Source organism: Gastrolobium bilobum, unplaced genomic scaffold (genome assembly GCF_033153095.1).
Source record: "Gastrolobium bilobum isolate Gb01-03AN ecotype WA unplaced genomic scaffold, APGP_CSIRO_Gbil_v1 utg23035, whole genome shotgun sequence".
NCBI lineage: Eukaryota > Viridiplantae > Streptophyta > Magnoliopsida > Fabales > Fabaceae > Gastrolobium > Gastrolobium bilobum.
In genome coordinates, this window is record NW_026899628.1 from 61,991 (window position 1) to 75,031 (window position 13,041).

General features: G+C 37.0%; 1 protein-coding gene across 2 annotated transcripts; it reads right to left on the minus strand.

Annotated features, from left to right (window-relative positions):
- Positions 1-7,173: 7,173 nt before the first annotated feature.
- On the minus strand, positions 7,174-10,273 carry LOC133292095 (uncharacterized). 2 transcript variants are annotated; one of them, XR_009748876.1, is made up of 3 exons: positions 8,678-10,273; positions 8,064-8,178; positions 7,174-7,514 (listed from the first exon to the last, which is right to left on the minus strand). XR_009748876.1 is itself a non-coding variant. In XM_061490469.1 (2 exons), exon 1 carries the CDS (start codon positions 10,245-10,247, stop codon positions 8,685-8,687), a length of 1,563 nt encoding a protein of 520 aa, XP_061346453.1. In that variant the 5' UTR covers positions 10,248-10,273; the 3' UTR covers positions 7,174-7,514; positions 8,678-8,684. The 2 variants fall into 2 exon arrangements, 1 of the variants encoding a protein (XP_061346453.1); XM_061490469.1 differs by lacking the exon at positions 8,064-8,178.
- Between the last annotated feature and the right edge of the window lie 2,768 nt (positions 10,274-13,041).

Sequence of the window (13,041 nt, forward strand, 5' to 3'; positions counted from 1 at the left end):
CCATTTGTGTGTATTCATAAATATATCCTTTTAATTTAATATTATATTACTATTCTAATAAAATTTAAATAATAAAAGTTTTATATTTTTTTTCGTTTATCATACATCAAAAAGTAATTTTTATTAACCCTGTCCAACCAATATTCATTATTTCAAAATCACTTTTAAAATAAATATCACATAAATCAATTCGCACAAACCCACTTTTTTTTTCGGTAAACGCACAAACCCACTTTTTTTTTTTTGATAACATTAAGGGGCGAAGCCCCAAAATCAACTTTGCAAATTCAGCTAAAATCAAGTTTATAAACTCTAAATTCAAGCACACAGGCCACAGCTACGCCTCTATCCAAATTTTGGCCTTTCCCCGCTAATTGCTTATTGATGATTGTTAAAATCCAAGTTTGAATTTAAATTGTTGTTTTAAAAGATAGAAATAACAACTGTAATCAGAAAATAGGGGGAAGTAGTTTAGCAATTTGTTTTTTTGTTATTCTGTTACTGATGCAGATCTGTTTCTGATACTGATATATAGAATCGTTTCTCTGTGTATAAAAGACCTCACTTGAGGAAGAATTAATAGAAGAAAAGTATTCTGTCCAGTATTTGCTTTTTTGACATGGCATCAGAGCCGTGTTCTGATCCAAGGAAGGGGCTAAGTTTTCCATAGTCCCATTATTTTATTTTTGACTATTTCTGCCATTAATTATCCCTTTCTTCCTTTTTTTTTACTCGACCCAAACCCACCCGTACCCGCTTTGTTTATTTTTTATCCAACAATTCCAAATACCTAATTGCCTTCATTCCCCAAAATGAACGACTCCGTCGAAATCGAAAACTCCAATCCCAACCCTCCACAAAATTCTGCCTCCCCGCAAATCATCCTTCAAAATGATAACTCTTCTCTTCCCATCACTGTTGTTCTTGATGATACCAACTTTCCCCTTTGGTCCCAACTTATGGACATGCGGATTGGGGCTCGAAATAAAAGTGGCTTTCTCACCGGTGCCTCCTCGAAACCAAAGCCCGATGATCCTACCTATGATGCTTGGATCACTGACAACAAGCGTGTTAAAAGCTGGCTGATGATTCCATGAGTCCTTCCCTGATGCAGCGATTTATTCGACTCGAAACAGCTACGGAGATCTGGGATGCAGCGTCCCGAACTTTTTATGATGGCTCCGATGAGTCTTGCCTCTTCGAATTGAACCAACGGTCTTTCACCACGAAGCAACATGGTCGCCCTCTCTCAGTCTATTATAACGAACTTCTCTCTATCTTTCAAGAAATTGATCACCGCATGACTACTCAGGCTGACACGGTAAATGGTGTTGTTCATACGCTTTCAGCCATGGCCCGTCTTCGTGTCCATATATTTCTCAGTGGATTGGACCCTGAGTTTGACACAGTTCGAGGGGAGATTCTCCGAAAAGATCCCAAGTTGGACCTCGAGTCTTCCTATGCATATGTTCGTCGCGAGCTCCAGCAGCGTCTGACCATGAATGCACCGAAACCATCTGACACCACTGCCTTCTTGACTCATCCCTCACGCTCTGGCCCTGCTCCTCAACCTTCGAAGCCTCGCAAGGACAACCCCTCCTTCCGGACTTGCTCTTATTGTGGTGAGAATGGGCACTCCAAACAGAGATGTTATGAACTCATTGGTTATCCTGAATGGTGGGATTTCAATAAACGGCCCCGGAAAAAACTTACAGGCAAATCACTGACTACCACTTCCGACAAGGAACCTTTTCCTCCTACTGCCAACACTACTTCCGCAGGAATTCTGGGTAAGCCTTCGGTTTTCTCTGCACACTCTTCGAATAATTCCTGGGTTATTGATACAGGGGCTTCAGACCATATGATTCGGAATCCTACTTATTTGTCCAATGTTGGTCCATCCTCTCAGTCTGTAGTTTCTACTGCCAATGGTGGAAATTCCCCTATTACTGGTCAAGGTTCTATTAATCTGTCAGAAAATTTATCCCTTGATTCTGTACTCATTGTTCCCTCTCTTGAATTTAATTTATTATCAGTAAGCCAACTTACCTCTGCCCTTCAGTGCACAGTAACTTTTTGGCCATCATTTTGTGTTTTTCAGGACATCCCCACTCGGAGGACCCTTGGCTATGGTGTTAAGCGTGGAAAACTCTATTTCCTGGAGATGTCGGATGGCACTGAATCTTCCCTGACTCGAATTTGTTCTGTTACTACTGAAGATCAGACAAGAGCATCTATTTGGCTATGGCATAGGAGGCTCGGTCATGCCTCTTTTGGATACCTTAGGAAGCTATTTCCTCATTTGTTTTCTGTTTTCAATAAAACTGAATTTCAATGTAATATCTGTGACATGGCTAAAAGCCACAGAATTCCATTTTTTCCTAGTCTTAATAAAAGTTCCATTCCTTTTCAAGTTATACATTCTGATGTTTGGGGCCCTGCTAAAGTTTCTTCTTTTTCCAAAGCATATTACTTTGTAACCTTTATTGACGAATGTACTCGTATGACTTGGATTTCCTTGTTACGCCACAAAGGGGATGTTTTCTCTGCGTTTAAAAAATTTCACAGTATGGTTCAAACTCAGTTTCTTTCTCCAATTCAGATTCTTCAGACTGATAATGGCATGGAATATATGGACGGCCACTTTGCTCAGTTTCTCACAGATCGTGGCATTCGACACCAAACATCTTGCCCTTATACCCCTCAACAGAATGGTTTGGCTGAGCGTAAAAATCGACATTTGTTAGAAGTGGTTCGTGCATCTTTGTTTGACATGAATGTACCTAAACATTATTGGGGTGAGGCTGTTACCTCTGCTGCCTATTTGCTCAATAGAACCCCTTCTAGTGTTCTCAACTTCATGACTCCTCAAAAAAAATTAGAATGCTATTTTTCCCTTCCCCACATTCCTAATCTTGAACCTAGAGTGTTTGGTTGTACTGTGTATGTTCATGTGCCCAGAGTTTTGCGAACCAAACTGGATCCTTGTGCCAAAAAATGTATATTTGTTGGTTACTCTGACTTGCAAAAAGGATATCGATGTTTTGATCCACTTCTTCACAAAATGCATGTTACTTTGGAGGCCTCCTTCAATGAATCTGAGGCATATTATTCAGGGGGAGTTTCGACTTCTTCTTCTCAGGGGGAGAGGGGCTCTAATTATATTAGAGAAGAAGATTTCTGGACTTGCAAACAAGTTGTGCCTTTTATTGAATCCGAATCAGCCCCTGCAGAATCAAATGTGCATTGCGATATCCCCACTACAACAGAATCTGTACCTGCACAAGACACATCTTCAGTTGATGAGCCACCACCTTTAACACACATAACCGAGGAGTCACCCTTGGATGTTCCTGCCCATCAAACTGAAAACACAAATGAGGTAAGTACCGAACCTATCTTAGTTCCTTCAAACCTTGACATTATTTCTCATTCTCCTAATATTGTTGTCAGAAGGTCACAAAGAGCTACTAAAGGAATACCAAAACAGATATATGAACCCGATCCCAAAGTCAAAATTAAATACCCAATTGGTAATTATATGTCCACCCATAGACTATCCGAATCATATGCACTGACCCTTAATCAATTATCTAGTGTTTGTATTCCTAGTTGTGTGCAGGATGCCTTGGAAGATCCAAAGTGGAAGGAAGCCATGAAGATAGAAATGGAAGCTTTAAAGAAAAATTCTACTTGGGAGCTGGTTACATTACCACATGGAAAAAAGACCATTGGGTGCAAATGGGTCTTCACTGTGAAATTAAAGGCAGATGGAAGCATTGATAAATACAAAGCAAGGTTAGTTGCCAAGGGATACACTCAAAAGTATGGAGTTGATTACCAAGAAACTTTTGCTCCAGTGGCCAAACTCAACACAATTCGGATTCTAATTTCCATAGCAGCCAATAGGGGCTGGCCCTTGAAACAATCGATGTAAAAAATGCATTTCTAAATGGAGATTTAGAAGAGGAAGTCTACATGGAAATACCACCAGGAGTTAGAACAACAGGAAATGAAGTATGCAAGTTGAAGAAAGCCTTGTATGGGCTCAAACAGTCACCCAGAGCGTGGTTTGGTAGATTCTCTTTAGCCACGAAGAAGTTTGGATATAAACAGAGTAATGCAGACCACACCATGTTCATCAAACAGAAGAAGGGGAAGGTAACTGTATTAATTGTTTATGTTGATGATATGGTTCTTACTGGTGATGATTTGTGTGAAATGAAAGTATTAGAACAACACTTAGCAACATAATTTGAAATGAAGGATTTAGGAGATTTGAAATACTTTCTTGGAATTGAGATTGCAAGGTCAGAACAAGAAATATTCTTGTCACAAAGAAAGTATATATTAGATCTCTTGACCGAAACTGGAATGTTGGCTTGCAAACCTGTAGAAACTCCTATTGAGATGAATCACTCACTTGGTATTATCCTAACCAAGTTGAAACAGATATTGGCAGATACCAAAGGATGGTGGGGAGACTAATTTACTTATCACACACTAGGCCAGACATTGCTTATGCGGTAAGTGTTGTTAGTAGATTTATGCATAATCCTAGTGAAGAGCATATGGATGTTGTGTTTAGAATATTGAGGTACTTAAAGGGGACTCCAGGAAAGGGCCTACTCTTTTCGAAAGGAAGCAACCAGAGTATTGAGGGCTATACAGATTCGGACTGGGCAGGAGATAAAACCACTGGACAATCCACATCGGGATATTTCACCTTTGTGGAAGGTAACTTAGTCACATGGAAAAGCAAAAAACAGAAAGTGGTAGCAAGGTCAAGTGCTGAAGCAGAGTTCCGAGGAATGGCACATGGTGTTTGTGAGTTATTATGGATCAAGAGTGTCTTGAAGGACTTGGGAATTCATTGTGATCAGCCTATGAATCTACACTGTGATAATAAGGTTGCCATTGAAATTGCATTTAATCCAGTTCAACATGATAGAACCAAGCATGTTGAAGTGGATAGACACTTTATTAAAGAAAAACTAGACCAGAAGATCATCCAATTCCCATTCGTAAAGTCAGAAGATCAGCTTGCGGATATTTTAACAAAGGCAGTCTCTGGAAAAGTATTTCAAAGAGCAATTGGCAAGTTAGGCATGGTAGACATTCATGCACCAACTTGAGGGGGAGTGTTAAAATCCAAGTTTGAATTTAAATTGTTGTTTTAAAAGATAGGAATAACAACTGTAATCAGAAAATAGGGGGAAGTAGTTTAGCAATTTGTTTTTTTGGTATTCTGTTACTGATGCAGATCTGTTTCTGATACTGATATATAGAATTGTTTCTCTGTGTATAAAAGACCTCACTTGAGGAAGAATTAATAGAAGAAAAGTATTCTTTCCAGTATTTGCTTTTTTGACAATGATGATGATGATGACAACAACAACAACAAAAAAACACAGTAGACTGTGTGACAGTGTGTAACTTTTAATCCATAGATTGAACTCCAATTTTATCAAGAATTAGACACATTTTGTTCTTTGTTTATCCCATGAATCTTTGTTCTTCTCTTATGTGGGTGACCACTTCCTATATCAATAAACGAATCAACACAAATAAAGATTGCAGGCCATCTTCAACTGAAAAGAAGGTAACTTTCTCGTGTCAGTGAAATTGAAGGCGGATTCTTCTTTCACTAAAAAGTGAAAAGAACAACCAAATTTGTGTTTATAGCAGGTAATGTAGAAGCAAAAGATATCCCAAATAAAGAACAACTTCTTCAAGCCTTAATCTGATGAATATCAGAAGTATGTATGAAGCTGAGGGGATGAGTGCTGCTCATTCAATGTCATCTTCTGGATCCGTTCCAGAACTTCTGGAATTCAAGAAAAGAGGGCTAGAATTGAAGTCCGTTTCACTCCAAGGAGCTAGGCAGAGATCCGCTAGTTATATTGAAGTCCAACCCAATGCTGAGAATAAACACAAAGCTGCAACAAGAGTTCATTTCGATGCTAGAGAAGTGTTGTTAACATTGGTTTAGGACATTTGGGTCAGACCTTTGCCAATTTCCTATCCAATCCGTGGGATTCAGGAAGAGATAATGAGACAGTAGGATGGCCTAATGTGACATTTTATTTCGACCCCGTAGAAGTAACCAGTTGTAATAACGAAGCAATTACATTGGAACATCACAATCTGGATCTGGTGACATGTTACTAAAGAATGCTCCAGTTGATGTACTGAAGGTATATATGATGCCTCTTTTAAGGCTACTATCAGAATATTCCTTCAAAGGGATTGGCACAGCGCAATTAAGAACGTTACAGGGTGTTTATTTTCTTTTATATATGGGGCAAGACAAGAAGTTCCTGTTTGGGGGTCTGATTTTGGATCAACTGTAACGGGTTTCCTTGAGAGGACTTCTACTATTGAGGGACAATTGCAATCTCTCAACCTAGAAGACAAAGTGACCTCGAGGACAAAGTTATATCGTAATTGATACTATTTGTGTTAGGATGAAAAGGAAGGGTTGGGTTAGTCAAGTGAATTGATCTTGTTTGTATAGAAGTGTGTTGTCCTCTATATTGGAGATAAGATAATATTCTGTGAGTAGTGGCTGAGAGTTAGCAGTTAGAAGAGGAATGTCTCTGTTCACAAGAAAAAGTGTTTCTTATATGTTTGTTTGTTTTTTGCATAAAACAAACCGAACTTTTTCATCCATTCACATTATTATTTCATTCTTCGTTTCTATTGTGAGTATCAAGATCAACCGCATCACAAACAACTTACTGATTGAAGTTATGCAGCAATAAGAACGGATCAATTCTACGATTGAGTGCTCCAGGTCCCATTCATTCCAGTATTTTCACTTCAAAATACCCATACTACTCAACTTAGAAGAATTTGATTTGAAAAAATATAAAATAAAGTTACACCAAAAGAGATTATTAGCACTATCAACACCTGAGTGATGTCACAGCATTCCTCTCCAAGGGTATGTTGTCTCGAGCCTGTTGTGAGCACATAGTAAAGCATCTCCCCTAAAAGTTATGTCTGCGAACCAATTAGCACTAAAGCACAGTTACTATATTATGCTTCAAATAATTAGTAACAACCGAATCATAGATACACAAGATAAGTTTACAATTTTCCACTCCATATATGTAGTCAGCGATAAGACCCTTTTTGCGTAGACATGAAACTTTCAATTCTTCAAGGGGGAAATAAAATGCATGCAAACTTGCAAAGTACAAATTATTTCAGTAATCAGTATACCTTCACCATCAAAAAGGTAAAAAAGGTTCATGATTGCACAAATAGCAATCAGATGTTATACCACCATCGGCACAAATTGACTTCAAATACCGGACTAAACAGTACAATACAGTCATTTACAAAATTAAAACTGAAACTACAAATACTATTGCTACATTGACTTCGATCTAAGACATTAATAATTAGAAAAGCAAAATAAATGAGCCTCGCATGCCCAATACACAATGGTTAATCAATCCTTAAGAGCAACAGAGGTCAAACAGGCAACATCTTGTTGGGAAACCATCCTGCAAAAGAAGAAAAACAACCCATTACTTATCAAATCATATAATAGGAAATATTGCACCCTCTGACTTCAACTACTAATTGAATTCTAGCTAGTGGCAATGTTGTATACCAAATTCTCCTATTTGTCATTTCATTGTAGGGGTACACACAAGTGATAGAGAAGTGAAATATATATGACAATGCAATGAGGAAAGCCACACAATAATATCAATAAGAAGTCATAAGAAAACACAGTTATCTGTTGGAAGCAAAACAAAAGTATCAGAATTATCTCCATTAAGGGATCAGTGCAGAACAAGTAGCTAATGAAGGTAAACAGCCCAGTATTAATCAGACCCATCAAAGAAATAACATATCTAGCTAAGCACCGACAAGTAGCTAATGAAGCCATGCACAACAGATTGCAACAAATCAACATTCAACAACCAAGAAAGCTAGCAAAAGAAAATCCCAAAGTTCATTTGCGAATTTGACCAAACAAACAAGCAAATATCTGATTTAACAAGTTCAATGGTGGCCCCAATAAGCATATCATAATTACACCATACCAGCAGAACGTAGAAGCAACAGCAGCAGTCAAAAAGTAAGATGAAAACTTGGAATTGTGCAATCCCATCCAAAAGGGCATCAGGCAATTACCAATCAAAAAAACCAGGTCCATTCCTAATTAACAAATTGAAGAACTTAACATCAACAGCAAATACAGCTACTCCCCTCCAACAAATAATCAAAGCGAAGAGGAGCAATCAAAAAACCCACTGGCAGCAGAGAAACATGTTTCTAAAATTAAATCAACGTGCTTTGCAAGTTGCAATAAATAATAAATCTACCAATGTAGCCATTCCATAACAATTCACAGAAACGGACATATGTTGCATTAATCAAGCTGTTATAGTAGTTACGTTTGTACTTATGTTAATCAAGTTAATTAGGCTGCTATGTAAGCTGCAATTCACTAATGTTAGCTCATAGTGTAAAGCGTACACCACTCTCCTTGTCTATAAACTCAAACGCCAAGTTAATGAAGACGATGAGTTCTTTTTTCTCTATTTTCTAATACATTCTCCAAATCCATAAATCCCACAAAATAACAATATAGCCAACAGAACAGAAAAGCAATGTGCAACTATAAATAAAGGGAAAGAAAACAAGCTGAACATACATGAATATCAGGCATCAGCACCATCGGATGCTTTTGGAGCAAAAGGATCATGAGTTGGACCAACATCCTGGCCAATGTGGCGCTGCACGAGGCGCTGCAGATCAGCCATAACCTTATGCTCCCTTTTGGCCTTCTCTTCATAGTTAAACATAGCCAAAGCACGCTTGTCCTCGGCACTGTAAACCTGGTTTTCTTTCCTAATACGAATGGCATTCATCCTCTGATGCCTACTACCACTCATTACATAACCAAGGCTCTCAAACTTCTGAATCTCCTCTGCAGAAAGACCCACTTCACCTCTACGAGGAATACGCTTCCCTTGTTGAACGTACTGCGCAATGGCATCACCTTCACCGGGCCTAAGCGCCCCACCATAGCTTATATGCCCCTCAGCTCTAGGCAAGGGCATTGGCCCAACCGCAGGTTCGTTATCCAAAGCGGGTTTCTTTTGTGACTCGAACAATTCCTTTAACTTGAGAGCCTCAGCATTCATCTCCATCTTCTTCAACTCATCAGCAATTGCTTTACTATTTGCACCACCCGAACCGGAACCGGAACCCGACCCATTCTCGTCCTCAGAAAATAAACCCTCACTTTCTGTTTCAGACTTTTTCTTTGTTCTTCTCCTTCTCCGTTTCAATCCAGAACCTGAAGAAGAGCGCTTCCTCTTTGTTCCACTACCATCTGAGTCATCACTTTCGCCCTCTTCGCTCTCATCTGAATCGCTATGCCTTCTCTTCTTCTTGTCCCCTTTCCTCCTACTCTTTCTCCTATTACGATCTTCTTCTTCTTCTTCAGAAACATCACTAACATCAGAGTCATCACTTTCGCTCTCTTCACTCTCATCTGAATCGCTATACCTTCTCTTCCTCCTGCTCCCTTTCCTCCTACTCTTCCTACTCTTTCTCCGATTACGATCTTCTTCTTCTTCTTCCGATTCGCTATCGCTATACGATTTCCTGGAAGAACCAGCAGAACTCTTTCTTCTCTTCTTCCTCGAACGAGAATCGTCCGATTCAGATTTCTCTGACGCTAATTCAGATTTTCCTCTAGGTTTAACCTCCTTGTCGATCTTGCCAGCGCCGTCATCTCCGTATTTCTCAGGAATTTCTTCAGCTTTGTTATCATATTCCAGATCTTCGTTCTCGCGCCTCGGAGGACTCGGCGTAACGTTCCAGATACAGTGTTTCAGCGTCTTCCTCATCTTCTGCCTCTTGAGCCTTCTGTATTCCTCGTAGCTCAAACCCTTCAACTCCTCGTCCGACTCCGAATCGGAGCGCCGCCAATCCCCGCGGTCGCGGTCCAGATACGCACCGTTTGGGCGGCCGAATTTCTTAGGCAGAGCGTCTTCGTTGGAAGTTCCGTTGGTGTATCTAGGGCTTCTTTGTTCGGGCGATTCCGATCGACGGCTGTGGCGGCGGCGGCCGTCGTGGCGGTCGTACGAGTCGTAGTTTGGGCTGCGGCGGCGGCTGTGATAGTCGTCCGAGACATCGGAGTCAGGCGTGCGGCGGCGACCGTTTTGTCGGTGGCGTTCGTAAGGGATCTCAACCGTGGAGGATGGCCTTCCCATCGCGTAAAGTTCGAAACCGATGATTGATTGATTTTTTCTCAAAATCCTTAACTTGTAGAGCCTTTTAAATTTAATAGTAAATACGTCCTTCTCGACAGATAAAACAATACATTGTGATTCTTAAAAAATTTAAAATGTACTATTTTAGTTCTTTTAGGAATTAATATGTGTCTTTTTTGAATTTGTGAGGAACTACGTTTTTAACTAAATGGATCTATTTTGAATTTCTTAGAAATCACACGGATCTTTTTATTTGCTAGGGACTAAAACGGACATCGTGAAATTTGTTAAGAATCAAAAAGGATATTTATTTTAAATTTAATTTATAATTTACTTAAGTTATTTCTTGTCCACAATTAATCATTTAATTAATATTTGATATTACGAAAAATATTTTATTTTATGTACACTCATGATTTAACAATGATTTTATTGTTAAGAGTTAGAGTTGGAGTTAGAGTTAGTGTACAATATGAAGCCTTTTTCTGTTTGATGAATAAGTTTTTTTTATGTAAAAAAGATAAAAATAATTTAAAAAGTTTAAATGATATAATTTTATACTATTTCATCAATTAATGATGATAATCTATTGTGAATTATTAATTAATTAATAAATAATTCATAATAAAATATAATTATTGATTGATGAAAATTAACGGTTAGGATCTAAAATATTATAAAATTATATTCTTTATAAAGATAAAAAAAAAATAAGTATTCGTTTCTCTAAAATTATCGATCAGGATAATAATGGCATTAAGTGTAATTTTCTTTGTGAAGAGGCATACGTGTACTTTAATAAGGATAGTCAGAAAAACCCTTTTAAAATTTTTCTTTTCCTAAAATTTAGCTGATCCCATTATAATGGCTCACTTGATGTGCAAGATAAAATAAAGTTTAATAGTATATTATAAAGGTATGGTCTAATGAAATAAGATCTGATATAAAAAGACTTAAAAAAATTTACTATTATCTAGTGTGATGCCGTATAAAATATTACATTATAAAAAATAATATTGCTTAATATTTAGTTATATATTATAAAATATTGAATAGAATAAAAAATAAATACTTTTTTTAAATATCATTTGCTTAAAAATACATTGAAAAATTTTCAAGTTCACTCGTTGCGGTTACAACAATTATCACTTAATTCTTTGCGATTTTAAATTTATTACTCAAACTCATTGTGGTTATAAAATACATCATTAGCCCCTCAAATGTCCTTATTATTTAAAATATGAAAAATATTATACTTACAATCTATTTTTTTTTATAATCTTTTACAATCATATCTTTACCGTTGATTTCCATCAATCAACGATTATCATTTATTGCGAATTAATAATTAATTTACGAGTTTAATTTGCAAAAATAAAAACAGTTGATTGACGGAAATTAACGATTAAGATGTGGTTGTAAAAGGTTGTAAATAAAAATAGGTTGTAAGTATAACCTTCCTCTTAAAATAATGATAATACACTTACTCAAAAAATTATAAATTATATGTGAAATATAAAAAATGACCCTAATTAAAAAAAAATTGTCCTTTTAGAGTATGATCAATTTAGTAAAAACTAGTATGTTTTATTTAAAATTTAAATTAAAAATACTCACTTTCTCCTCCATGATTTTCATTGTATATCTTTTTTTGTCACTTAAAATGACATAATTCTATGTTCTTTAAAAGAATAAACACCAAACCCTTAAAAAAAATTATAAAGCAATTCTATTTTGTAATTCAATTCTTCTTTGTTGCATTCCTTTTCAGAATCCATATGAGAAAGCAATCATTTTCCATTCCTGTCTGAATAAGTTAGTGGGACAACTTTGTTCGTCTCGGTCACAAATCAAGTCCGCGATCAAACTTTTGGAGAAAATGCTGCAGTATATTGAATCTTGATGAAAGATGTAAAATGATCAAGTTGTATTTCAAGTTCACATTGCTAATATTTATACATCAGCTAATGACTATAGTGTACAAGCTAAAATTGACGTAACTGTAAATAACAGAACATAACTAACTTCTAACTAACAGAATTGATTACAAACTAACTAAATACAGATTATTGCATATACTGATATATTAACACCCCCCTCAAGTTGGGATATGAATGTCTTTCATTCCCAATTTGTGTAATAGTGTATAAAACAACGTACGATGGAGAGCTTTGGTTAATAGATCTGCTATCTGATCTGCAGAATGAATTGGAAGAAGGTGAATAAGACCTGATTGAACATGTTCACGGACAACATGACAGTCGATATCTATATGTTTACTTCTTTCATGAAATGCAGGGTTATGGGCCAAGTAAATGGCTGATTTGTTATCACAAAAAACTGAAATGGGTTGACATAAAGGCATGTGAAGATCTCTGAGTAGAAATGAAAACCACTGAAGTTCACATACTAAACTTGCAAGTGATCTATATTCTGCTTCAGATGAGTTTTTTGATACAGTGGTCTGCTTCTTGTAATGAATTTGGGAGAAGTGCAATACCATGTTAATATATCAATATATGTTGGTGCTTATGTTCTGCAACCCCATTTTGTTGGGGTGATTCAACACAAGAACGTTGATGTTTAATCCCTTTAGAGAGATAGAAGTCAGTCATAATGAATTCAGCTCCATTATCACTTTTGATGATTTTTATGGAAGAATTGAACTGGTTTTCAATATAGGCAATGAAGTGTCTTAAGTTGGTACGTGCCTCAGCTTTATTCTTTAGAAGAATAGCCCATGTGAAACGTGTAAACTTATCTACAATTGTTAAGAAATATCGATGACCATGTA